The sequence below is a fragment of the Excalfactoria chinensis genome, chromosome 7 (assembly GCF_039878825.1).
Source record: "Excalfactoria chinensis isolate bCotChi1 chromosome 7, bCotChi1.hap2, whole genome shotgun sequence".
In the NCBI taxonomy this organism is placed as follows: Eukaryota; Metazoa; Chordata; class Aves; order Galliformes; family Phasianidae; genus Excalfactoria; species Excalfactoria chinensis.
In genome coordinates this window covers 23,977,954-24,005,564 of record NC_092831.1, presented here as the reverse complement: position 1 = coordinate 24,005,564, position 27,611 = coordinate 23,977,954, and the positions used below count along the sequence as shown (strand labels likewise).

Sequence of the window (27,611 nt, the reverse complement as noted above, 5' to 3'; positions counted from 1 at the left end):
TCACCAAGTTTTCTCTGCTTTCCCTTGCCATCCCAGAGACAGCAGTGTCTGGACCTGCACTCACAGGAAGAACATGCAATTCACAATAGCTCAATCAGCACCATCCATTTTGCCCTACTGACTGCAATTACATCCACGGAGAACAAAAACATAGGGAAAAATAACAATAGTTAGTATTTTATTTGTCACTGCTGTTGTGTTATGTCAGCAGCAGTGTCTTATTCCCAAAAGTGCTATTGACACAGTGGAGCTCTGTGTTATGATGGAGCTCTTGAGTTTGGTAGGTAAGCTTATCCATTCATTCAAGATGCAGTACAGCCAAACAGTAACCAAGTAGATGCTGGTAACTGCAAATTTTTACTTTTCTTCTGGTGAAGCAAATATAAGGACTTTTGAAGTTTCAGTATCTACTTACTGCTGAAATGTAGCTATATTTGATTTGTTTAGAACATAGTCTCTATGCATGTTCTTGATAGCTAGCTATGCTATAGCAGTGCTCTGGACTCCTCACAAACCTTCCATGGATTTGAAATTTTAAGCAAAGAGTTGTTTAGAAAGAAAAATACAGAAGTATATATAGTGCAAGCTGAAAGAATAAAGTCAATTAAAGTCCCCTGTTTCAATTGACAGTCAGCTAATGGGGGTGGTAGAATTACATATTGCTAAGCCTGATTTCTTTTAAGGCTAGGGTGAGAATGGTGGAGAAAAAAATTCACAGGTCTATTGTCATAATTTTGGGTGACAAGTACATATTAGAAGTGGGCAAATTGCATAGTATCTTTGAAATCTAAAAGTCCTTTGGTGCCCAGCTGGGAGCCAGATGAGTTATATCAAAACCGTGGCTGTGACTGCTTGTGTTTTGTGATGTATTAAAGCAAGCACACCTGTCAGAAAAGTCATTCTCAAGTTTAAATTAGTTTTATTTGACAAAAAAGATTTCTATTCATTTTATGAGACTTGAGTTTTTTGCCATTCATTTAACAGGATTTCATGGTACGTTCAGGGTTTGAGTAAATCAGATTGACAGAAGCCTGCTTTATATTCATTTTTAAAGAGGCTGTGTTTCCCACTCTAATTTCTACCCTTTGAAGCAAGCATTTGTCTAAACATATATTCTGAAGTTACCAATCTTAAAAATTAATTGTACAATGTCACTAAGACAGTTAAAATCAGTACACAGGGCTGTGACAACTTCAGCATTTGATTTGAGAGTTCTTTTAATTGCTCTGAAAGCGTATTTAAAATAGAAGAGCTACAGATATGTTATAGTTTAGTATGCAGAAGGGTTTTGCTCAGTCTCTGAAACTAGAAATCACACAGATTCCAACATTGTTCAAAAGAATCAGTTCCACAGGATTGTTCAGTGTTTCCACATTACCTAATTGAATTTGTGTTGAAATATTTATTGCTGGTTTGAAACAAGCTTGTTACTCTGGGGCAGAAAGAGCGTGTTATACAAGTGAGGTCAGCTGTATTCCTCGTATGCCCACGGTGTAACACAAATTGATGGCTTTGATAGCTGCCTTCACGCTGGATTGATGTGTATTTGTTTTGGCAGGGCTGCTGTCTTCTAGATCTTCCTCCATCCCCACTCCCCATGATCTCCCTGCTGGCTTTCTTACCCAGCTCACTGCTCAACATATCTGTGGTTGTGCAGCTGGTGGCACTGCTAGGGTGGGACACGCTCCTGGAGCAGGAGGCGGAGAGCAAAGCTTGAGCTGGCACCCGTGCTGCAAGAAATGAACATCAAACGATGTCTGCATTTCATCTGAAGTCAAGCACCTAAATCTGTGGAAGCATTTTGCATAAGTGCAGACTAAGGATTGCTATTTATCATTATTGCCTTTTTCATCTTTATGTTATTTTAAAATAATCAGAATATCTTTTGAAGTTAGGGAAGTTACTGTTTCTGTGTTGTATAACTGGCTAAATTAAAGCACAGAGAAACGAAGTAACCTACCTAAGATTATTCATTGTCAAGGCCAGCTTGATAGTTCAGGTTCTGGAAAGTGCTTCCTTCCTTGAAGGGGAAAAAATTACAGACAGATATATAACATATGCACTTGTGTGCCCTCATACAAGCTGTAATTATTTGAAGGAGGACGCTTTGGCTGACAGCTTGGAAACAGAAGCTGTGTGTTAATGGAGACTACTATCTTGCTGGGGTCTGCCTGAAGGAAAGGTCGTTCCTTAACTGGGTCCTTGTATCCATTGCTTTTTTGCCTGCTGTGTGCTGGGTATGCCTTTGCCTCCTTCTGCCATGCTCTGTTGTGTTTGCAGGTTTCCACATCTTCTTCTGTTCTTCTCTTCATTTCCTTCTACTTAAGAGTGTCCCCAACTGCCTTCCATCTCATGTATGTGAAATATCTGTGAGAAGGTGGTTCTTCCTGACAGGAGTTGACTGAATCTCAGTGTTAATGAAGGGCAGGGAAATAGCCCTTGTGAAGGTCTCTTTGCTGGGGAAAATTCATCTTTCAGCAGGAACTAGGGGAGGTTCAGTGAGTCATTGGCCACAAGCACGCAGGTGTAGACATGGCCGATGCCAGTGTATGGATGAGAACAGAATGAGGAATGGGAGTGAAAGAGGGGTGAAGATACGCTGATGCTGACTGAGGGTGCCTGGGTCTCAAGTAAAGGAGAAGAGACCGTTAATTGCATTTCCCCGGGACCATAGAGCAAAGTGGAGAGGGATTTGAGGCTTTCTGTTTCATCTCTCAATAGCTTCTTACAGGAATTTCATCTGGGAAGCATGGAAGGGAATCTGGTGAATATTAGGAATTATTTGGCCCTACAGGGAAGACAACAGGGAAGAACAGGGAGTATGAGTGAGGATTAGGGGGAAAATAGAGCACATGCTTTCATCTTAGACTTTTCCCTCCTAGGTCATGATAGGAGAAGCTGGAGCAGACGCATACTATAGAATACCATGTGGTGTTTGGGTTGGTATTAATCAGACAAACGCTATCTTTACTAACTGTTGCTAAAATATCAGATGGGTTTACCTCACTGCTTTTAGCAGGTACTTCAGAATCTAAAATTACAGAACTGTGTACCAACATAATGTGCACTGTTCCGAAAGTACAGAAAAATGTTCTGGAGTCAGAAGATAATACCAAAATACTTACTAAACTTAAAGATTACACCATTAAGCTGATTTAGGGCTCTAATTCCGAAAGACTGGGGCAGAAACCAGAAGCATTATGAAGGGTTTTGTCAAACTCATTCTTGCTGTATCATTTTGTATAGATCTTGGTTTTTCATTTGAACAGATTAGCTGCCTACAATTCTGCCCTAATTAAGGTTTTGGTGCATGGTTGGGGCAGTGATTTTGATACACCACACCACACAGTCATGTCTGGCAAATTGGTTCAGTTCTCATTGTGTATTACAAAAGCTGACAGAGGAAAAACATCCCGACTTCTCACTCGGTGGTGCCCAGCTTCAGTACCAGGCAAGGAGCCCCACTTTGATTCCCCACAAGCAGAGCAGGAGCAGCTGGGCAAGCAATATGGCTCTGCTCTCCGTGGCAGCCCCAGACAAAGCAAGTGTTGCACGGAAGCAGACAGCAGGCCTCCAGCCTCAGCCGCGGCCTGGCTCCACATTCTGTAAACAGCAACATCCGAGGCTCCGGCGTGGCAGGCAGCGGCTGCCCGACTGGTGTGCGTGCAGGAAGTGCCTGCTTGTACAGGCCCGGCTGCACTGCTCAGCCCTGGCATGGCCATCCTGCCAGCAGCCCCAGGCTGACAGAGCGAGGCAGCACTGCCAGCTTGGGGATGGCCATCCTGAGCTCACAGCTATCGAAGACACAGAACGTGCGGGCGTGCTGGATCACAGCTGCCTCCTTTAAAGGAATTTGTGGTTTGGGGTTCACATGCTCCTATGAAAATACACATTCAGTGTTTTGATGTCATTTTTGTGCTTTATTTTTAGTAGAGCAATATGCCTGGGAACATTAAGAATATGAAATATGTAGCTATTGAGCCAGCTGGATTTCAAATAACTTTAAAGAGGCTTTATGAAGTGTGTTTTTTTTCTCTGTTGCAGCACATGCATTTTTTTGTTCCAGTTTCTACAGACCGTGGCCCAGTGCCATTATGTTACTGCCACTGTTTGCACTTAGTGTGATGAGGAGGAAGGCCTTTAAGTTCACAAGCTATACAAGGGGATAATGTAGATGTTTTTTTCTGCCATTTTATTATTGAAAAAAAATTATGACCTGGTACATGGTTTATTGTCCAAGTCAGTGTTTGGTTAAGCTTGAATGCAGGGTTCAGGTCTGCACTGAAGTGTTGTTTGCTTGAAGTAAGATATTTCTTTTCTTTCTTTAGTTAGTGAATGTTTAGCTGTGTCTAGGGCGCTTCAGAAAGGTGATCTAAATCTGGGATTGGAGTTGCTGTTAAGTTTACCTACATTGTAATTCTAATGGAGTATTCAAGCAGTGTTAGAAATGGCACTGAAAACTCAAAGATGAAAAGGCAAAGAGGTTGGGTATAGTTTTTATCTACTCAGGAGTATTTCTCTAGGAAGGTGACAGACTGCTAATTTGCGTCCCTGTATCTACTCATCAAAGGAAGAGCCGTTAGAGATTGCATAACCCACTTCTCTGCCAAAGAAATTACCACACATGCTTAATTCTTAAATTTCATGTCTCAGTGCAGCCCTCAGTTTTCAAAACAAAGACAATGAATCCAGTATGTGCAGCCTGGACTGCTGGTAGATGCTCCTCGAGAAGTGGATGGGGATTGGGGAAGGGAATCCACTCAGGCTCAGGCCTTGAGAAAAGGCCCAGAGAACTCCCATCCGACCTTCAGACTACAGCAGGTTTCCAAAGATGTCTACCCAACTTTTGCCATAGCAGACTTCCTCTGGAGCATGCTATGGAAAATTATACAGTTTAAGCTGTAAAATCTGTATGTTCAGGCATTCTCTGTGGAGCTCGGGGAACCTGCAATGCGTTGTTGCCAGGTCAGGATATTACTGCAGCACTCATGGGGGGGTCCAGTGCTTACTGAGAGCCCAGGGTGTGGATGTCTGCAAGATGACCTGAGATTCTGTTGACCTCTGAAATATAAACAGAAATGTTAGCTCTTCAGACGTGGAAAAAATCAGAAAAAGATGCCGTAATGGACACTACATAACAATATGATTTTATATAAAAAGACGATACTGAATGCAAACTGGAAAGATACTGGTGACTGCTTAAACATTTTCTTCAAATAATGAGATGTCTGGAAATAGTGCAAACTTCCTGCTCTGAGCTTTTCAGACTGCAGTAGAAAACAAGGATTTGCTCTTGAGTCTGGGCAGGAAACACCCATTTTCAGTTATGAAAGAAAATTGCCTTAGGTTTGCTGCTTGGCAGGCTTGTTTGCTAAGGAATGTCGCACCATCTCTCACAAAAAAAATACTCTTCCCATTGTGCTTTTCATCTGTGCCAGCACCACATGCTCGGTCTTCTTCCACAGAAGTTTCTTTGCTAACCTCAGCCATTGTGTACTCAGATGCTTGGATGTAAAATTATTGTGTTTCTTACTTGAATCTTGCTTTGATTTTTGATGGTGATCACGGTGATCTGTATTAGATATTTACATTTTACACTGTCTTGGGCTATTATAAAATTTTAGCGTGGATTTAATTTTATTAATAATTTGTCAAGTGCTGACAGAATTTTCACTTCGAATTTACAGATGCTTAAAACAGAAATAAGGTAATAGTTGTTTTAAGGCATGCACCTATAAAAGTTTAGGTGCGTGGCAAAAATTTGCAGGGAAAAAAATGTTTAGGAAATGCAGTTTTTTCCTTTCATTATTCACAGCTGGCCATATGGGTAGCAGGTTTGCCTTGGGGAACCCAGCCCGTGACAGGCGGGTTGGAATTTCCAACCTAAGCTATTCTGTGATTGGATATTTTTACGGAAAACTGGAAATAGCTCCTGTTGGAGTTCATTGTGGAGATCTATAGAGAGAAACTCAAGAGAGGTATTGCAGCCTCGAAGTACCAGCTTAGCTGAGAATGTGGGCTTATGCATTTAGCTGTGTGACTGCATTTCTTCTCTGTGTATTGAAAAGCCTGCTTCAATATCTGAAAGGCCACCAACGTATGTTTCTTTCTTACAAGTTCTCTGCTTAACATTTTTCCTTGAACTGAATGAATTTAAGATTTGCTTGAAATAATTTGAGTCATTTTGATATGCTGTTTATATTTGGAGGTATTCTTGTTATTTACTCCAACTTGCTGAAGACTGAACTCTCACATTTCAGGATGGTGGATCAGCAGTGAGGTAGTGCTTGGTGACAAGCAGTTGGCCTGGCTTGCATAGTAAAGTCCATTTTGTATAACTGTGTGTAGGCTGAGCAGATAAACAGATCATTCCTTGTACATTATGCACAGATATTCTGTAAGCAACCGTAAAGTATTTTAATTAAAAGAAAAAAAAAAAAAAAAAAAAAAAAGCTTATAAATACAAAAAAGTATTTTTTCTGTTTTTAATGCAGAAACTGGGAAATAAAGCATACCTACCGTGACATTGTTCACCTGGCAGAAAATACAAGGAAGTTTAAATCTATGGGCTTTTGGAATAGTTGATAATTGTATGTTTTTTCAAAAAGCTGAGACTTTTATGGCAACAAAGTTACACACGGTGACTGTGAGAAGAAATGGAACTTGAAATACAAGTAGAGTTAATCATGCTTACAGAGTCCCTTTTGCAATTTGCAGGGTAAATTTGCAGTCTTCTGCAGCTGAAGGCCATATTGTCTACACACTTCAGCCTTTCCTCTTGTGTTGTGTTTATGATTTAAATGCAAGGTTTCCCTCGTGCTTCTGATCTCATCCTTAATATCATTAATATCCGTAAATAGAAAAGCAAATTCAGTAACAGTCTGGCAATGAACATATTGAATTGATCACATCAAAGAAATAGTTGTAGGATGGCGTTAAGACTCCACTTCTTTTTAAAGCAATCTGCAGATCTCTGAGTCGCTGTGCAATTGTGCTGACTTTGATCACAGTCCATGCAGCTGGAGTTGTTTTGAAGAATCAGATGTTACTATGCTGTGGAGGCTGAAGGGTGGTGTTCTCCATACTTTTTGGTGACTACTGCAACTTAGTAGTTACTTGGTGTTAAAGTAGTTTATCATTTTGGTACCAACTGGAATGCTGCTTGGCCTCTGCAACACGATACCAGAAATTGTATGGGAACACAGGTAAACTTTTAAAAACTGGTTTTCATTTATAGGCAGTAATTGAAGCATTTCTCTAATGTGCTGTTCGATGATACTTACCTAAACTTAAATACACACATGTATTTTCTAGAATTATTTACTACTGTGTGACAAATACACAGCTATGTGTCATTTACTTGAAAAACGGGCAGCTGGTTTTTAAAAAATTGAGTGAAAAACTTTGATAGCAATACAAGGGTCTGGCAGAAACTGGTTTCGTGTGCAAATGTGAAACCATTTCAAAATTACAGTTATCAGAATACCAACTTCTGCAGGTATTCAGGGTTGTTTTCATACTACGTATGTAAATACTTATATAGGGTATACGTGTGTGTGTGTGTACATCTCTATACTTAGTATTCAAAGATTTCAAACTCTAGAGTTTTGCATTCAGTCATTTAAAGAGTAGGAAGCAATGTTATTGCTTTCATCGTTCTAAGAGCATCTCCTTGTTTAGCTTTAGGTTGTGATTCAGTCTTATTTACATAACCAAATATTTCCCCATGGGATTCCTAGTTTTTGAACATGGCAAACACTCACTGTTCTTATGGCTTTCTTAAGATCTCTTATCCTAACTGTGATCTCTGCTGTGTCCCAGGTTTGATGCCCAGGAGATGAAGATCTTGCAGGCAGTGACAGTGAGCCCTTGGGCTATAGTGCTTTAGCAGCTTTGATGCTCTCTCCTCCTGATTTTCCACTTGATACCTTGCACTTTCAGTAATAGTTTTAGTGTCAGCAATCTGATGCATTATGAATTGGAAAATGTGGCAATTCTGTGTGGGTTCCCATGGTCTCTCAGCCAAGACTGGAATGTTTTAGCTTCACAGCATGGACTATGGCATTTGAACTGACAGTAACTTAGATGGTGGTGGATAATGGAGGCTTTATTGTAGAAACATTGGATTGTTTGAGTTGGAAGGGCCACTTCAAGAGCATCTGGTCCAACTCCCCTGCAATGAACAGGGACACCTACAACTAGATCAGGTTGCTCAGGATGGGGCATGCACTGCTTCTCTGGGAGCTCTGTTCCAGTGTCTCACTAACCGTAGTGTAATAAACTTCTTCCATATATCAGATCTATTTATCTGGTGGGTAGATGCACTACCGGCAAGGGCAGTGAGGGGACAGATGGCCAGAGATGTCAGGGTGTTTGCTGATGGGAAAGGAGGGCACAGGAATCCTTCACCTTTCTTCTGGTTCCATAGGAATAGTGCTGTAATGTTTACAGGCTCTTTTGCCACTGGTCAGCATTCGCTGGTTTTGTCCCAGTTTCCTTTTTATCTCAGAATGTCCTTTGGTAATGGGATAAATGCTGATTTTTAAAATATGGTAACAGAAAACATACAGAAGAGGCTTTCAATTTTGAAAGTTAAATTACAGAAAAATAAAAGAAGTTGTCTTTTCAACTGTAGACACAGATTGCAATACTTCAACGCTAATTAATATTACAAGCTTGTGTTTATAGTGGAAAACTTAATTGAAAGGAAAAATATTATTCCTCATGATGTCATTAGCACCGTTGGCGTTTTGTTGTCATTTCTGAGGAAACCTAGGAAAGGAGCAGTAGGAAAATTGTGTGTGGCAATATGGAGGCTTAATTTTAAAATCTAACTTACCAAAGATATTGTAGCAGTGTTTGGCAGCTATTATGGCAGAGATGTCCTAGGGGAGGAAGGAGAAATGCTTAATGTGGTAGCAGTGCGCATGGGGAGTATCAGAAGTGCAGGGCCAGATTCTGACTCGTTTCTGACCGAGCACTGGAAGCATTGCTCTAAAATGCCTTATTTGTGTGTGCCCTGATGAAATTCTCTCTCTACACAGTGTCTGTTGTACTTGGGGTTTGGAACACAGAACTAAGCTCTGTGCTGCTGGCAGGGTCAGCACACTGCTGGGAGCAGTGCTCTGCGGGTTACCAGCTGCTCCCCAGCCAGGAGGAGGGCATCTCTGTTTTAATCACTTGTGCTGCTCCTTTTTTTTTTTTTTTCTTCTTTTTTGAAGGCAGCTGATACTATTTGTTGTGATATTTCTTTGGGATGTAATTGGTGCACTTCAGAAAATATTACATCAGAATTACTGGTAGAATCGTTTCAAGACAGAAGTGCTGGGTGCCTTCTAAATAGCACAGGCATTGGTTACATTTTGTTTCTTTAAGCTGCTGCCTGAAGAGTCAGTGGCTGGGTTCTCCCATTCCCACCCAAACAGGTTGGTGCTGATGGTGTCTTGGGCCTTACAACAGCTTTTGGTGACTTATTCTTGTATCAAGCTGTTCTGTTTTAGGTTGGAAGCTGAAGTAGGAATGTTTTTCATCCTCTCTGCTAAGCAGAAACAAAAATTTCACCATGGAAGAAACAAATATGCTCACCTCTGCTTACAGAACATAAACCGGAGGGAGCTTTGCTGATATTTTCTGTGTACAAGTGCGGAGAGACTTGTGATCCATAATCAACTCTGCAATCATTACATTTCCTACTGACAGCAGCTCATCCTCTCAGCATGTCTTTCTATGAACTTAGACTATTGTTTTTTATGCAATGCGGTGGTTGGGAAATAATGTTGGGATATCAATTATCAATATTCTTGGTCGGAAATTTGAAGGTAGTGTCAAAAAGTTGATGCAGTTCCAATTACTGATGATGATCCCAACAGGTTGAATTGGATTATTGAACAGCAGTTATGCATGTTAAAAGCAGTGTTTTACCCATCCATATTAACTTGAACCGTATATTACTAATCTGCTGAAATGTTTGGTTACCATCATTAAGGAAATTATCCCTAAATCTGTAGAAGTTGCTTGACAGTCTGCAGTAGCAAATCCTACTGAAGGACTGACTGTGACTATCTGGATAGTTGACAACACTGTTTTAAAATGTTTATAAGAAGGAAAAAATGGTTCAGGATAAGCCAATTTTATGTTTTGTTAAGTAACAACTCTGCTTTAAAAAAAAAAAAAAAGAACATTTCTTTTCCTGTTGAACAGCAGAAAAGTTCTTTACAGCTATTTGGCGAGTGCAGAGATGCACTGAAGATAAAAAGTTTCCAGAGGGAATGGCCCATGAAGGACCAAGAATGCAATGATCATTTTTCTCAACGTGTTTTCCTACAACTGATCTCCAGAAAACTTTGTTATTTGGGACTTTTTTGTTGCTGCCAGGCCTCATAATACATTTAATCATGTGCTTCTAATGGGAGAAAGCCAATGTACAAATGCTGCCAGACTCCCTAAGAAGTCGATGCAGCTCAGAATACCCTTCCCTGGTGATACTAGGAGCAGAGAAGCAGCAAAATCCTGTTCCAGAAGACAGGAAGGGAGCAGGATGGTACCCAGGTGGACAGATGTGTGCTGTCTGCCCGTGGATTGTGAGAGTAGTCAGAATGAAGCTATCAGACTTGGGCATGAGATAACATTTGGGAAACAACTGTGGAAATGACTACTGTATAGGCAGTAGGAAGGCTGTAAATGGCTACATGCTGATTATGCAGTCCAGAAAATACAACAGAGGTTATAGCAGGAAGCTCAACCCCTTAGAACCTGCATTTTCTTAGTGTGAAGATGTTATCTAGCACCATCTTGAACTGATGTAAAAGAAACCAAACAACATTATGTTTGTGCAAATATATGTGGTTTTGTCTGCATTTTTATTGATAAGCAAAAAAAATTAAGCAATTCCACTCACAAAAATAGAATAGTCAAAATTATGATTATCCTGCCAACAATTATACATTTTCATACACTTACATAGTATTTTATATTCCTTTGTGTTGTATAAGGTTCTTTTATGTTGCATTTTTTAAACATAAGCATGACTGGGTGTGTATAGGTACATAGTTTGAATTTGCAATCTAGGTGAAAACTGGAACCTCAGATTTTTAATCTCCAAGTGATAGAAATCCAAACTATGATTGCATAGCACTGTACTCTGTGGAAGTAGCTTATTTTCCTGGTACAACTCTGTTTGACCAAAACTAGTAGTGATGCTATTTCTTTTGACAGAACAACTTGAAATTTGATAGTGTCATGATTACCACGAGCTCCCTCTTGTTCGAAGGGTTTTTCTGGTATGTGCTGCATGTTATTTTTGAGGGGTAACTTTTCAGGTAAATAATCACATCTTAAATGCTCTCTGTTTTGTTTTTGTTGTTGTTGATGATGATGCTGTTTTGTTTGTTTTACCAACTTTTTAGTAGTTCTGGTTACCATTACAGTTTTGTACAAATGCAAGCTGATGTCTTTCACGCCTGATTTCTTTACTTACCTGTTTCTGCACTGTTCATCCATGCTGGGAACTGGAATAAATGAATCGTGTTTAACTTCCTATAAGTACAGTTTAAGCAGTGAATTTGTCTGTTTATTCAGCTAGTGTAGACTGGGATAAATTTTATTTCAGTCTCACCTAAGAATTTACCCAATGTTTAAGTCTTGTGTGCATTATATATTTTGTGGTTTTAGAATAGTTGGGTCTCATTATGAATCTTTTAAGGAGTACTTTTAGCAGTATATAAGACAAGTTTAAACATAGTTCACAAACTTGGTTTTAAAGCCAAGGTAAATGAGGTCTTGTAATGCCACATTCCAGTGATTCTGACATCAGAGAAATATCTGCAGTAAGAAATTTCTGTGTTAAAGTGGCTGAATATTTACATGCCAGAAAGAAGCAAGATTGGGATCTGATGTGGAGTAGCAGTAAGGTAAACACTGAAGACAATAACAAATGTTTGCATTAAAACTCTTTCCCCCTCTGTCAGAAAATAGTGAGGTGCATTTAAATAAAATTTGATTTTTGTGTTAAAAAAAGAAAGCATTTTCCAAAGGCTAAATAACACCGGTCATTTAGTTTTCAGTATTTTACTGTTGTTTCAATTTGTTCGATATTCTGCTGCTGTTTTTGGAAATGTCTGTCTGGTTTACATAGTGAGAATCATACTGAAAGTGATCTGAGCACTGACACAAATCCAAAATACAAAACAAAACAACTTTGAAGTCTTGGCACAGAAGATCTTGCATCTAACATACGTATGGATGTTTGAATAGGAAAGAGTAATTATTCATCACATTGCGACATGATCAACTTTTTTTAATTTTACTTTCTTAACGGAGATCTTCATTTTTGTGGTGGAATAACAACAATAAAAAATAAAGTTGTAAGCCTGATTTGTAACAGGAAACTTGATTAAGAAATTGTTAGCTGAACAGGAGTGTATCAGTTTCGCCTTTGATGGCTGTGCTGAGCTTTTCCAGATAAAAGGGAGATTCACTTTCTGGTTTTAGTGCCTTTCTCTGGTGCCATTTGATGGCAGTGATGGAGTAGGGAAAGCTGCAGATGAGCTGGGCTTGAGATGATCAGCTCCCCTGTCATCCTTTGATTTTAAGAGGAAAAAGAGTTTAGTGCAGTGTCTTATAATGAAGAGTATGTTTTTTTTCCTCTTTGTAATAATGTGTTTTTACAGTCCTAACTTTTTCAAATTTACAATTGGTCTTCACCTTGTTTTATTTCAGATTCTTCTCATTCTTTTCATCGGGATGAGACGATAGTTATTGCCCTTGCATCTGTGTCTGTACTAGCTGTCTTGATTGCTGCTCTGATCTTTGGATACAGAATGCTTGCAGGTAGAGTTGGATGACCCTATTTTTTAATATTGTTCTTTAGACTGTTTCTCAAAATTACTCTTATGTTTTGTCTTCTCCCCTTGTCTCTCCCACGTTTGTATGTAATGCTCCCCTTTCTCCTCTAACATTTTTTGGTGATGTTGCTTTCATCACAGTTCAGAGAGATTTGTGATTCTTTTTCCAAGTGGGCATTTTGAGGCCTGCTCTTCTTCAACATATCCTCTACTCAACACACAAGTATTGTTGTGAACGTGTTTTGCAGTTACTGCCAGTGATACTTAATTATCAAAACAGGTGTGTAGCAGGTTGCTTTAAGTTTGTAGCTGTCAGCACCTTTGCTGCTGATTTTGCTAACTCGGAAGAATTCAGAGGATTCCTTTCTATTTACCTACACTATGTGCTAATGCCAAGTCCAAGGCAAGTTTGCATTTTCACATATAGTTATGTCACAAAAACAGAAAGTGTCTGATTCCCTTCTCATCTCTTTCTGTACAGGAGACCGTAAACAAGGATTGCATAGTATGAACATGATGGAGGCAGCAGCATCAGAGCCCTCGTTGGATCTGGACAATCTTAAGTTACTGGAGGTAAATGTTCAACTCTTTCTTAATCTTTTTTCTTCCAGTGTAAGAAAAAAAAAAAATAAAAAAAATTACAGCAGTTATATTTTACCTGGTTTTGTTAGCAGTATTGTATAAGCTAGAGCACATTCTGTCTTGAAAAAAAAATATTAAACACTGGAAATTGAATAATGGGGATGAGGAGAATTTAAATGTGCTTTATTTCAGCACTGCATCAAACTCCTTTTACTCAACTCTGTTCACTTTAAGTACAATATCTTAACAGTAGTCACTTGAAATGCTTTAGTAACGCCTGTTGGAGTATAGAATTTACAGCAGATAGGGTCTTATTTGTGCTTTAATGTATTGTCATTAATCACAGTGGAGCACTCTCTATTTCCATGGCAGCTAGGGGCCAACTAGAACCTTTTGCTGAGCTTGGTGTCAGATGCATTGTCAGAAACCTGAAAAATGCTATGTTTTCAGTTGGTATACTTAGTAGAACTTGCATGGAATTTGTAAAAGCTTCTTGGTAGGGAAAAAAAATCATTATAGTGACTGTGAAAGAGATTGAGAGAGGTACTTCCTGTTACCCATCAGAAATTATAATCAGAGATGCTGGCTGCAGGCATGGCATCCTCACTGCAGTGTGCTCTGGGCAATAGGAAAAATAACCAGCAAAGAAACTTGGGTGGCCCCTGCCAACAAAAAGTACTGGAGGCAGGGTTCACAAGCGTACAACGGCACGTATTGTACAAGTGTGTAAAGCCTCAGATGAAATCACTCATACTGATAGGTAGTCTTGGAAAAACTATCAGCTTTGTTGGAGAGATCTACTCCAGGGTCTTCTGTCTTCTTTCTCAAACACTAAGGAGCTGACATCTCACTTCCAGCCATAGGACATCACAAAACAAATTGTCTTCACCTGTGTTTGCTTTTTCACGTCTCTGGTAAAGATGTGAACATACTGTGTGTTTGTACCTTGAACTGACTGACTTTGCAGTCCACTATGAGGACTCTGACATTGGTGGACTGAGAAATGGAAAGCACTGTCTGTTACATTATATTCCTGCTAGACAGTGTCATTATTTTTAAAATCATTACCTTATGATCCTTGTGATCCCTTCTGCTTTCCCCTCCTCCTCCATTTGTAAGTAATTCTAAAAGTAAAAAGATACTTGTCTGTGAAAACCTTATAGCTTCACATTAAAGTCTGCATGTAAACTATTTGAATGCAATAGACGTAATTCTTAAGTAGTTAGAGTGTTCTGAGCTTTAGAAATTAGGACTCTTCCTGAAGGTGGTCTAGTGTTCTGGTTTAGAGCAGAGATTGCATCTTTCTTCTGTTGCCATGGAGAAGGAAAAGGCTTTACTGTGAAGACAGTTTAGCATTGTGGGAGCTACAATAAAGATTTACAGGTAGCGCAGAGTTGATTATTCCTTCCTATTAAAACTCATTTATCTCCTTTGGAATCTGTTTTGCCCTACAAATTCGTGTAGAGTCATTATTAACCCAAAACATATGGCTTGTGAAGTATAAAATGTATAGCTGGAGTTAATTAAAATTGATCATACAAAAGATATAAATGTTTAATAGTCAAAAGTTTAATAAGAGAATTATCAGCATAATGTGCATTGATTTATTGATGTTCGATATAAAATGTCTGAATAGGTTATTTGCAATTTATTTAATGGGTATGCAGACTATAGGTCAATTTAGTAATACAGGTCTAAGTGGACCTATCCTAGGACTTCCAAAATATCTTTTATGACATTATTCTAATTCTGGTCCTTGTTATAAAATGTTTGCTATTTCCCTCAGTGAATTGAGTGTAAAAGTTGGTATTTAATCTTTGTTGAGTGAGAACTCTGATTTTTGCCTTTACTTGTTATTAAGTGAACTGATTATTTACTTCCTTTTTTGCAGTTGATTGGCCGGGGACGATACGGAGCAGTGTACAAAGGCTCCCTAGATGAACGCCCCGTTGCTGTGAAAGTATTTTCTTTTGCTAATCGGCAAAACTTTGTCAATGAGAGGAATATTTACAGGATTCCACTGATGGAACATGACAACATTGCCCGCTTCATCGTGGGAGATGAGAGATTCACTGCAGATGGGCGTATGGAGTATTTATTGGTGATGGAGTATTATGCCAATGTAAGTGCTTCAGAGAAATCAATTGGATTTGTTTAGATTCCTAAAAATAGCCACATAAAAAGGATGTGCTTCAGCCTCTGATGATTCTTGCACAGTAGTCGCCTTTGCCTGGTGTAATGTAAAAATGATCCATATGAGATACAATTTTAATGAACCATAGTATGGTTTCCTGTAATACCCTTTAAAGTTGCCCAGTTACTGCTACCAAATGTGGTCTTAAGAATTCTTGGCTGTAATATTTTCCTTTTGGTTATATTGCAGTTTTTTTTTTTTTAAATCAACTGGAATAATCACGGGCAGTATTTGAAGAATAGTTCTTACTTAAAAAATAATTAGTAAACTTAAAAGTACCTGATGTTAAAAACATTACACCTCCATCAAGGTCATTGCAACCTCACTCAGTAGCTGCAAATGGCACAGGTTTTCTACAACAAAACATAAGGTATCCAGTGCTGTTGTTTGTGGCACTATAAATTGTGAGGTGTTTTTATATTGATACCTCTTAAAAGCTTCCTGTGGCATACCCTATTGGTTTTGTTATACTGTACACTGATACTGAAGAAGTCTTACAGCAGTGTTACTTTGCAGAACCTTAACTTCTCTCCTCCTGGGCTGACTGTGCGACATCCCTCAAACTCATTGATCTGAGTTCTCAGTACTGTGTGTGCGTGTCTGTGGAACAAGAATATGTTTAAAATGTTCAACCTAAAACGTTTGCTGCTTATCATGAAAAGTCATAAAATGTAGCATATGAGGCATTGTTTTCCTGTCGTATAGAAAAATACTTTAACTGTTCAATTAAATCATACTTTAATGAGCTTTTTGGTCTCAAGTAAAAAAAGCCATTGTATTTATTCCAGTGTGTAAAGGTGATGACTGCAGGCTGATTGTTATGGGGGGCAGGAGGGCAAAAGCAGCTTATTAAGTAGCAAAAAGAAACAGAGCAGCAATGGGTAGCAGTAATGATGGCTTTTCTCTTAGGATGTTTCAGGTTCTATATGTAATGTTTGTGTTGAAAGTTAAAGGCACACATGTATACAAACATCTAAATATATATGCAAATTGAGGAAGACAGCGTATCTTTTCACAAATATAGAAAGAGTGTCCTTACTGAAACTCTTAAAGTGAGAACACGCTTGATTTTTTCAGTTTATAAGAACTGTAAATCTAAGAAGAGATTGCAGAGATGAGAGATGACCGTAGGAAAGCTCAGGCGTGTCTATACCACGTGTATACTGTGACAGAGCAGGCTTACTTTCAACTAAGTTAAGAAAGAATTCTGTTCCTGAGCGGACACAGCATAATCGTCTTAACAGGCAATCTGGTTTTGCTGTTTTCTTGAATGAAAGATTTTTAGTTGACAGGTAATTTGATTGGAAATTTTGTGTCTTCTATAAACAGGATCTGTTAACAGTCTGCTTGAATGCACAGATGAAGTTTACAACATATTATTGGATGCTTTCCTGATATGGTGTTGAAAACAGCAATATTAGCCTGAAATCAATCCACTGGTGGTTTGGTAGTCATTGGAAAAAGTGCACAGCAGGTGTAATTAAGGCGCAGTACGGTTCTTAATTCAGTGAGCAGATGTTCTGCTGTATGCTGAGCTAACAGCAGGGAAGGAACCCTGCTGAGGAAGTGCTACTAGAAGGGAATGGCGCCATTCAAACTGTCGTCATAAAACTTGCTTCAATAAGAGGCAACCCATACAAGATGTGCAGCTAAAATACTCCCCATCCAAAACATCATTTTTCTGGGGAAAAAAAAATAAATTCCTTTTTGGAAGTAGAAACACACAAAGTAGAACATTTTAACATAGAAAATTGCTTTTGGCATTGCTTGGGTGGAATCAAGACAGATTACATTAATTCAAATCACAATATTATCCAAACACCAGAAAGATGAATGCATGGGAGCAAATAATAACATGGGGGATATGTGTGTTGGCTGATCATGTCGTTGTGATGCTGCAGTGAGGTACGGCAAGTAAATGAGCAGTGCATAAGTTGCAAGGATGACACAGCATGATATAGGTAATAGTCACAGTATTGTGCCCCTGGTGCTCAAACATTCATGTCTTTTCATAACAACTGAAAAATTCTTTAAAACACAGTGGAGTTTTATGGTTGTCAGAACAAAACTATCGGTTTTATCAAAAGTCATAATCAAAACAAATATCTTCAATTTAATGCTTAAACTCATGACTCTAAAAAGAACAATCTCAAGTGCAAGTCTCCTTCTCAAAATCTTTACTAAAACTTTTCCTAGTTGTCATTTATACTGAACTTCACTGAGAGCATAAAATCACAGCTCTCAGACAGCTTAAAAATACGTGATGGTTAGAAAGCTCTGAGATTATTGTATGATGTTTCCCTCTTAGGCCACAACAACAGTCTTGTTTTCTCCATTAAAATGGGCTAGAATGAAGGGTGAAGTGGAGATTTACACATCAGAAGAAGATATGTCATCCATGACATGTGCAGTGTACCTTCATATAGTTTAAGTCTATAGATAAGCAAACCAAAATCTGTGTATTCCACACAGTCTTAAATCTGAAAAGCTGCAAGACTTCTGTAATTTTATTAAGGAGTGTCAATAATTGGATTTTAGTTTAAGCACTGGATTAAAAAAAATTCTAGGTCTTCAGTCATTTTAAATGTTGGTTATCTGTGTGCATCCATTTGAACTGTGCATGTATTACCTACCTGAATACTGACTTTGAATGGACTCAAATGGCAAATACTTGCAGTTATTTTTTAACCAAATGTTACTTAACTGATGTGTCAGACAAGTGTTTTTATTTGCAGCTATGATAGTAAGGTATTACATGTTAGTGCATCTTTATGATTAAAGATTTAAACAGGCAAAAGATGATAGTCATGGCCATAAATAACCATAATAATATGCATGCAGAGAAGGCTGGACCTCTTGTTTTTTATGCTTGGGGATTTGCTTTGTTTAAACTGAGGATGTTGTTACCAGGGACTGTGCATAAATTGCACAAAGACATCACAGTTGCAGATCTGTCCCTTTTGTCATTTTGTCTGTGTTTCTAGAATATTTCACTGTCACAACTGACGCTTTCTTTGTTTCTAAGATTTCACTGCAAATGATAAATATTTCTTAAAAAACAAAACAAAAAAACAAAAAACCACAACATTTTATTCACATTTAAATTCTCTTTTTAAAAGTGTGAAATTCTTGTTTTGCATTTCTTCGGTGGATGTTGACTCTCTATTATCATGCAACGTATGTTCCATTTTTCTTTCAGTTTCCTTACATAAACTGAATGGCACCACTAAAAATTAATGAAACTTTGATCTAATTTTATATGCTACGACATCTGGGTAAACACAGAAGCAGTTGCAGGAATATGACTTTCAAGAGCAATGGATAAAACTGTCCTTCTTCAAGATTTTGACTTGATTATTCATTTTGTAACTTGGTAATTATTTAATCTACTATTTGTTATTTCATTTCTGATAGGGTTCACTGTGCAAATATCTGAGTCTCCACACAAGTGACTGGGTGAGCTCTTGCCGGCTGGCACATTCTATAACCAGGGGCTTGGCGTACCTGCACACAGAGCTACCTCGAGGAGGTAAGACCAAGAAAGGATGCCAGAGTATTCAAGATGTTGCTGTTTCTGTCAGTCAGAAGATTGCTGCCTTTATTTTTCATTTGTGACAGTACAGTGAATAGGAAATGCTTAATCCAAATACAGATTCCTCACAACTTCTGATATGTTTTTCCTTTTGAGCAATTCCCTGTTGTGGGCTGTGCCAGTGACACTTGCATGAAAACAGGGAGTAAGAGCCAGCAGTGTCCCAGAGACAGACAAGAGGAGGAGGCAAGGCTGTGCAGTGCTGCTGTATCATGGCAACAGATTACTGGAGACCTGAAGCACTGGGTGTCTGTCTAATAGAGAGCAAGCAGATGGAGTGTTCTGTTTGTTTACTGCAGTTCCAGCACAAACCAGCAAAGCAATTTTTAGTTTGTTTGTGAACTGTATACATGAAAAATAACTACATTTCTTAATCCCACTGTAGTTTTATCGTCTCTCTTGATTTTTTTTTTGAAGGGTGAGGTCTCATTCTTATCTGTAAATAAATGATGTTGCTGGATTTTTAGTGATTTACTAGAGCACTGGATCTGACAACATGTTGATATATTTATCTCTGCTTGTTCACTTCAGCCCACCATTTCAGCCATTGAAGTATCACAATTATATAACAGGTATTCTGTGCTATAACAGGCTGCAGAGTGTGGCCTGGCACTGAAGCATTAGTTTTTGGCAATAAATGAAAGGTTGGCAATATTAATTCTACATGAAGGTGCTAATGTCGAGATTAAAGTCCTAAACCATATATCTCAAATGTTAAGCACCAGCTCTACAAAAGAATGGAAACTGACAGTACTGTTAAAAGTGCAAGGCTGAAAATACCTAAATCAGCATTCCTATGTGTGATTGAAACTGCAGCTATCATCTTAACATCGTTTAGAAATATGCAGACCTATGTGTCCATTAGCAGCTAGAAAATGTGTAAACCTTCAATCATAAAGGAGAGACAGCCATAGACTGAACTGTATGAACTCATGGAGTAGAATAAACTGCATAGTAAAATTGGTTCTGTAGTGCTTGCTGTTTTACTAAATAAATAGCATATAAATGAGGAACAACTGAGATTACTCTTTGGAAAAGATGAAATCCCTTGCAGGAATAACATGCACAGATTCTCTAGAGTAATATTGTCTACATATCTTCTGAATAGGTGCCAATCCTAATTAAAATGTAAGTAGCTGGTATTGCACCGAACAGAGGACTGTGGATATTATGGAGAACATTTGGAAGGGCTGTCAGGGCTGTAGCAGCAGGTCTGTGCTTAAGTACATAATGGCTTCCCTGCCAAAATCCTGCTGCAGTACCCTTTGGAAGGAAGCTTACTGGCAAAAACTAAACCTGTATGCAGTGGTAACCCAGTATAACGTATAAAGGCAGTGAAGCTCTGAGTGCCGGTCTGTTTTCTGTAGATAGCATACTGCAAAGCTCATTATAAAGAAGCAAATATATTAGTTTTCTACAAGATAAGTTGATTTTCTGTTTATAATAGGTGAACAGACTTAATGAGGTTCTCTCATTTTGCCAAACAGTAGAACTGTTCAAATAATAACAAGCCCTTTCATATGTCCAAATAGACCATTACAAACCTGCAATATCACATCGTGACTTGAACAGCCGCAATGTACTGGTAAAGAATGATGGAACGTGTGTAATTAGCGATTTTGGGCTCTCCATGAAGTTAACTGGTAACAGACTGGTGCGCCCAGGTGAGGAAGATAACGCAGCCATTAGTGAGGTAAGTACAAATAAAGGTAGGCCAGGCTAAAAGGGAAGGCAAATTAGTATGGGAGTGACATTGAGAAACAGTTGTTACAAGATTAATGTAATGGTGGCATAACTCTTCTGATGGGGAATTGCTGCAGTAGAGGCAGCCTTGGAGGTGGAAGCTTTGTATATGAGAGATTATATATGCAAGGTGGGTATGGTTGCAGAGTTTACAAAGATGTGGGTGCAAGCCCGGTGAGTCTTATACTGCAAACATTACTTAACCCCGGACAGTCTTTGGAAATTGAGGTAGATAGATTTTTCTTCTTTTTTTTTTCTTTTTTTTTTTTCCTCCCCTCCCCTTCCATGTCCTACAGCCACTTATTTCTGTGTGTCATCTGTAATTTGATGGACTTTAAATAGATACAGCAGGGAAAATAAATGTGTGCATGGAGCAATTGAGAACGAACTAGGACGGAATAATGGGGGAAGTTTGAAAGAGTAACCTATGAGAAAAGATTGAAATAATTAGAGTTGTTTAGTCTAGTGGAAGCAAGTCTTCAGATATGTAAACAAGTGCTACAAAGAAAAAGGAACAAACTGTTTGCATTCAGTTTGGATAGGAAGAAAGGTAATGGGATTATTTTGTAGGTTAGTTTAGGGTTAGTTGTGAAGAAACCTTCTGAATCTGCCAGGGAAGACTATAAAATTTGCAACCTTCAGTGATTGTAAGGAACACACTGGAAAAACATCTGCTAGGAATGGGTTAGAATGCTTTCTTGGCAGAAGGAGGAAACTGAGTTCTTAAGATTTGATGCTTTTTGATGCTTTTTGATGATGCAATGATTCAGAAATCACTTGTTTTTTCTTGTTTTTTAAATAAGTGTAAATGCACAGACATCTGAATATAGTCTACTCAAATAATAGTTGAAACAAAGTCTGAAAGTCCCGCGCTGCCTCAGGATAATTGTCATCTGTGCTTTTACACTGAGTTTTTACGTTTCATTCACAGAGTGTTTAAAAGTGCTAATCTGCATCCTTTAGAGAGCAAGTGTTACAGGAGTAATGCCTAATGCACAAGTGCTTTTTTTAGATCTCCTCTCACTGAACAAAGGAATGGGGAAACCACCATTTAAAATACAGGGATGTGTAGTAGTCCTTTGACAAAATACTGCACCATAAGGACGATGAATGACTGCTCTAATCTAACATATGTTTTAGTTAGACTAGGCCACTGATAAGGGTAGCAGCTGAGGGCATTTATTAAAAGAGAATTGCATTTTCCATCTTCTAGAAAACATTGAAGCATATTAAAAAAGAAAAAGCCAATATGCATGCACAAAAAATAAAATAAAATAAAAATAAATTGATAAAGAACTCAAAACCTTTATAATAAAATTGAATTTTGAAATTAATTCTTGATTTAAAGCTTTCATTTTTGCCTTTCCAGGTCGGTACAATTCGCTATATGGCCCCAGAAGTGCTTGAAGGAGCAGTGAACTTAAGGGACTGTGAATCTGCTTTGAAACAAGTAGATATGTATGCACTAGGCCTCATCTACTGGGAGATATTTATGCGATGCACAGACCTTTTCCCAGGTAAGTAAAAGAACTAGAAGAAACAATTATGAGTCCCTGGTCATAGCTTTTTAAAGTGAAGAAGGGAAATAATTTATCGTTTGTTTTTTGCTGTTAAGATGGCGCCACCTAGCGTTTGAGATGGTTATTGTTAACAATACTCTATGTTAGTGGATGCCACGAGGATCATGCTGACAGATTTCAGATTGCCCATTAAAGCGATTTGCAGGCCGCACGGCAGTGCTGTTTGAGCACGGTTGTTATCGTCCAGAGCTCACAAACACTGGTAGTTGGACTGATGGCAAAGGCAGTACTTAGACCTGATATAGTGCCCAAAGTAACCTTCAGACCTTCCTCATGAACAAGTAGATGGAAAAGTGGTATAATTTAATGTGGTATTTAGCCACTCATACTATTATTTATGATAGTGACATGAAAAATGGAGGTAACATGAATCTTGTAAAATAAAACTAGAGGAAATAAATTGTTATCACACAGAGAAAGTATAGTGATCTCCATCATCTTCCTGAGCAATACATATAGAGTTAATCTGACATACAGGTTTCCCTCTATAGTTAAACACAGCTGCACAGTGCATGCAGGGGCTTGTAATCTGTTTGAATTTCCTCCAAAAGTATGCTTAATGTTGATACTTCACTGACATTAGGTGTTATCCTCAGGCTCCAGGATGTTCTGAAGATGTCCCTCAGTCAGTAAAATTTGAAGATGTTTTGAGAGATTTTCAAACAGGACTTAATTCATTTGTGGTTAATTCAGCATTTCTAGGGAGAGGGAGGGAAGCGGAAGAGTATGGATTTGAGGGTGGAGTCAGAATATCTTGATAGGCAACAACTTTGATGCTACCTTTCATCACTTGAAAGCCCTTGCCCTGCCTTCTCCCCCCCTCCTCCCCCGCTCCAAATCTGTGACTTTGTTCATTCTCTCTTTTGCTAACAGGGGAATCTGTGCCAGAGTACCAGATGGCTTTCCAGACAGAAGTCGGAAACCATCCCACTTTTGAAGATATGCAAGTCTTGGTGTCCAGGGAAAAGCAAAGACCAAAATTCCCAGAAGCATGGAAAGAGAACAGCCTGGTGAGATAGAATAAGTACTAAGAAACAATCGAGCCGGCTATACGGTGGTATCATTTCTTAAAAGCAATTTTCGTATTTGCAGTGACTACCCACGTATTCTCCAGACACTGGATGAGAAGTATTTCATGCCTTTTGAAATCTTACATACTAGTAATGCACTTAGACAGTAGGAAAATGTGGTCTTCCAATACTGAAATTTCATGAGAATTTTTAACAAACTGTTTCTGAAGAGGTATGGTCCTCAGAATTTGTAGTGGCTACAGTTTATAGCAATTATAACTACATTCAAAAATGTATGTGGCTTCACAGTTCTTACTTGAAAAAGTAAAAGCAGAGTTAGTGCTGTTTGTTGTTTTGAATTAGTATTGCCATGGCTTAGATCCTTGCTTGCTGCTGCAGGCTGACAAGTTACTGCAAGTCAGCTGAACTCTGGTAAGAATCTGTGTTTACTTTCATCTGCAGCAAAGGTGAGGTAATGCGACTCTCCTTAGTGAGGTGGGGGTTGTTTCTTTTATTACAAGCAAAGTGAAATGTCAACAGTCTCTGGGTTCCACCTGATAACATGATGGCTTATTTAAGCAAGCATGGAAATTCACATATTTGATTCATCTAAAAAGATAGTTTTAGGAATTCACTTTCTGAAATTATGCCTTTTAATCTTCAGAGACTTTACTAGTTGATAAGTATGTAGCTACTGTGCAGATAATGGGGAGCCTAAGGCCTCATCTCTGCTGGTACTTGTAAATATGTATGAAACCATTTTCAGAAAGGAGCATAGCCTCTGGTATTAACAGTGCTATAAAACGTGTTGTAACTGAGTTGGGAGCTTCATAGAGAGCTTCTCTTACTGCAGTTTGGGCCAGTCTTAACAAAAGCTAAAAAACAAAAATCCACACCCAAATTGTGTAGGAAATCAAGCAGTGACTGTTTTAATTACAGCCACATTAGCAAGTGTGGTGTTGGAAGAACCTGAGCTTGACAGCTGTTTTTGAAGGCAGTTGAAACAAGCAATTTAAGGTTCATTTTGTTTTGCAGGCTACCATTTTAAATGCCAATTGTGTTCTTATAAGTTGATAGACTACAGAATTAGTAGACACTGACCTAGTATTATGATCCCTGTATTTAAACTGTTTAACGCATTCTTTGTGATGTCACTAACATTTTTTCAACAATCTAAAATAATAATAAAAATAACGTTCAGCTTTAAGGATGGATTTATATCATCACTTTACAAGAGAAGAATTGAAAAACAGTAACCTGTAGCTCTCTAATAGGTATTAAAAACGCGCTCTTTACCCCATGCTAGTCTAGGATAACATCTCAGTAAACACTGAAGAGATGTCTTAGAAAAACAATCTCACCCTGGACCCGGGTCCTTACCTCCTGTATCTTATACATGAGATAAAAGGCTTCTCTCTGTTATTTAAAGCTACGCTGACATGTTAGTGTAAAACACTTTCATGCAGATTGATCTATTAAAGAAATAAATATACTTTTTTCCTTTTAGAAATACAAACAAAAATGGAAGAATATTAGTAAAATCAGAATTATGCAACTTGCTATCTTTCATCTTTTTTATGAATTGTAGGATTTCTCAATGGTAAATTTTAAAATAGATCCCTTTGAACCTGAAATAAATAGAAAATACGTTATTATGATAAATGTGAAGCTTTAGAACTTCAGTCTTGTTAACTATCTGTACTGGCACCACCATGTTCCTTTCAGTATCCTTAAAACACTGAAAGAAAAAGATTTGCTGGAAGAGAGGCTAGTAAATTTAATAATGATTACATTTACAGCTGGTGAAACCTGCAGGGGAGAGCTTCATATAGGGGCAAGATGGGAGTTCAGGGTGTCCACTGACTTAAAGATGCAACTAGATTGCACCTAACTGAAATACTAAAAACTGAATTAAGCCTTGTATTTTGGTAGAGAAAACGTATCCAGTATTCTATCTGGACAATGTCCATGATGGTGTTTTCAGACTTGTGTCCCTCAGCTGCAAGTGGTTCAACTGCTTAGCCTCTCTGATTGATTGTGGGAATGGAATTAGAAGATTTCCTTGTGTGGGAGCTCATCCCCACCTGTGCAGCCGTAGCTGCATCACTGAGTAGCAGTGACTTGCCAGATGCAAGTGATGCCAGAAGCCTGCTCTGTGGGCGAGGAGCTCTTCACTAACAGGCAGAGCTACTCCTGACTTTTCCTGCCAGAAGTGAACAAGGCAGTTCTGGCACAGAAACAATCAGCAGGCCCTACTGAATGCTTTAGTGCCCAGCTGGGATTGTTCACAGTCACTGGTGCTGGTGAGATTAAAGCTGAGCTGAGATGTGAGACATTCTGGCAAATGGTGGCCCATCAATGGGCAGCAGGGGACCATAAACGTCTGCTTGTTTTCTGTGCTCAGGATGCTGTAGGAGTAGAAATGTTCAGCGCTCGTAATTTCAGTTGTCTCCACTCCAGGTCTTTGACCATATGGCAGCATGACTTGATGATCTTGAGCTCTAATCCTGGCTGCCCCATTCACTCCACAGTGTGATCACAGGGAAGCATGTCTGCTTCCATTTCTCTGTCTGTTAAATAAGGGCATCAATAATCTCCTCCCATAGTGCAGACAGATTTGGTGATACTTGTGAAGTATTTGAATGTTACATTAGTGGACAGAAGAAGAAAAGCCTGATGAACTGGGCAAGGCTATGTCAATTGCATACAGTACAGGGCAGTAAAGCAGGGACCATTAGCTGAATTGCAAGGACACCAATGATGGCATTTCCAGAGACACCATCAATCCTTTGTACGTGACTTTCATGAAGCAGGGAGAATGAGCATGTATACCTCAACAAGGGTAAGATGAAGGTTGCATGAACAACTCTAATTTTTTCTAAATAATTCTTTCCAGTTTGTGCGTACGAGGTTTGATAATATTAGTTCTGCACCACAGTTGTTACTAGCATAAACTATCATTGACCAAAATTGTGTTGTGTGTCTTCCGTTTCTTTATATCACTAACTTATGACTGTTCTCATCCATGCAGAATACTGTCACAGGAAAGTAAAGTAGAAGCACAATTTAAAGGGAAAATAATTTAAGAAAAAATGATTTTGTTTGTCTGTCTCACGGCAGGCTGTGAGGTCACTTAAAGAAACAATCGAGGACTGCTGGGATCAAGATGCTGAAGCTCGATTAACTGCCCAGTGTGCTGAAGAGAGAATGGCAGAACTCATGATGATTTGGGAGAGGAATAAATCAGTTAGTCCAACAGTCAATCCAATGTCAACGGCCATGCAAAATGAGCGGTAAGAGAAAAAATTGATTTTAGTTGGCAACAAATGTCCAATGCTTAGCTCACTACAGGAAGGGAGCTGGAGCACACCATTCACACAGTGTTTAAAAGAGTTACGGGAGCTAGTCTACATAAGGGTTTTGTGTATGATCCTGATAGTTTTGTATTGCATCAATCCACAAAATAAACACTTTTATGGCATTGGATTCTTACAATTGCCAGAATTCAGACATGTTGTATGTCAACATCTGTTTTTATCACAGTGAGGCCTGTTAAGCTGAGTTTAGACAAACTATCCAGACAAGCTTGAAAAGGCATATAGTGACTATGAATTGTGTTTAAAGACTCTTTTCTAAGTGATGCATTGAACTTCTGTTTAAAATGTTCTGCTATAAGCTATCAGTTCTGACAGTAAGAGTTCAGAATATCACCAAGACTTGAATTTATAGCTATTCAGTTTAAGAACTACAAAGCCCTTGTTAAAGTCATTGTTATTCTGGCCCAGTGAGAGAGGTGATGGATGCATCCCTTCTCTGATTGTAAATGATGCAAGAGTGGGAATTTGCAGAACTGACATTAGTGCTAACATAGTAGACGCCATAGTAGAGGTCTGGATTTGAGAGAAGGGTAGCGTTAGCAGGGTTTGTCATGAAAAATTTCTCTTTAAAGCATGGAACACCTAAACTATTAAAATTTCACATTTTTCATGGTTTAGGAGATTGTGACTCTTTCCCTAGCATTGTTTTCTGCACCCTATGCTCTTGACTATAGTTCTTGTTTCCCTTCTT

General features: G+C 38.6%; 1 protein-coding gene across 1 annotated transcript in view; it reads left to right on the top strand.

Annotated features, from left to right (window-relative positions):
• Positions 1–27,611, top strand: part of BMPR2 (bone morphogenetic protein receptor type 2) — a 94,610-nt gene that overhangs the window by 61,821 nt on the left and 5,178 nt on the right. The window contains exons 4-11 of the mRNA XM_072342445.1: positions 12,718–12,828; positions 13,324–13,415; positions 15,316–15,546; positions 19,033–19,147; positions 20,743–20,903; positions 22,323–22,470; positions 23,407–23,543; positions 26,664–26,836. Coding sequence (XP_072198546.1) covers positions 12,718–12,828; positions 13,324–13,415; positions 15,316–15,546; positions 19,033–19,147; positions 20,743–20,903; positions 22,323–22,470; positions 23,407–23,543; positions 26,664–26,836 — 1,168 coding nt within the window. The remainder of the gene's footprint in view (positions 1–12,717; positions 12,829–13,323; positions 13,416–15,315; positions 15,547–19,032; positions 19,148–20,742; positions 20,904–22,322; positions 22,471–23,406; positions 23,544–26,663; positions 26,837–27,611) is intronic.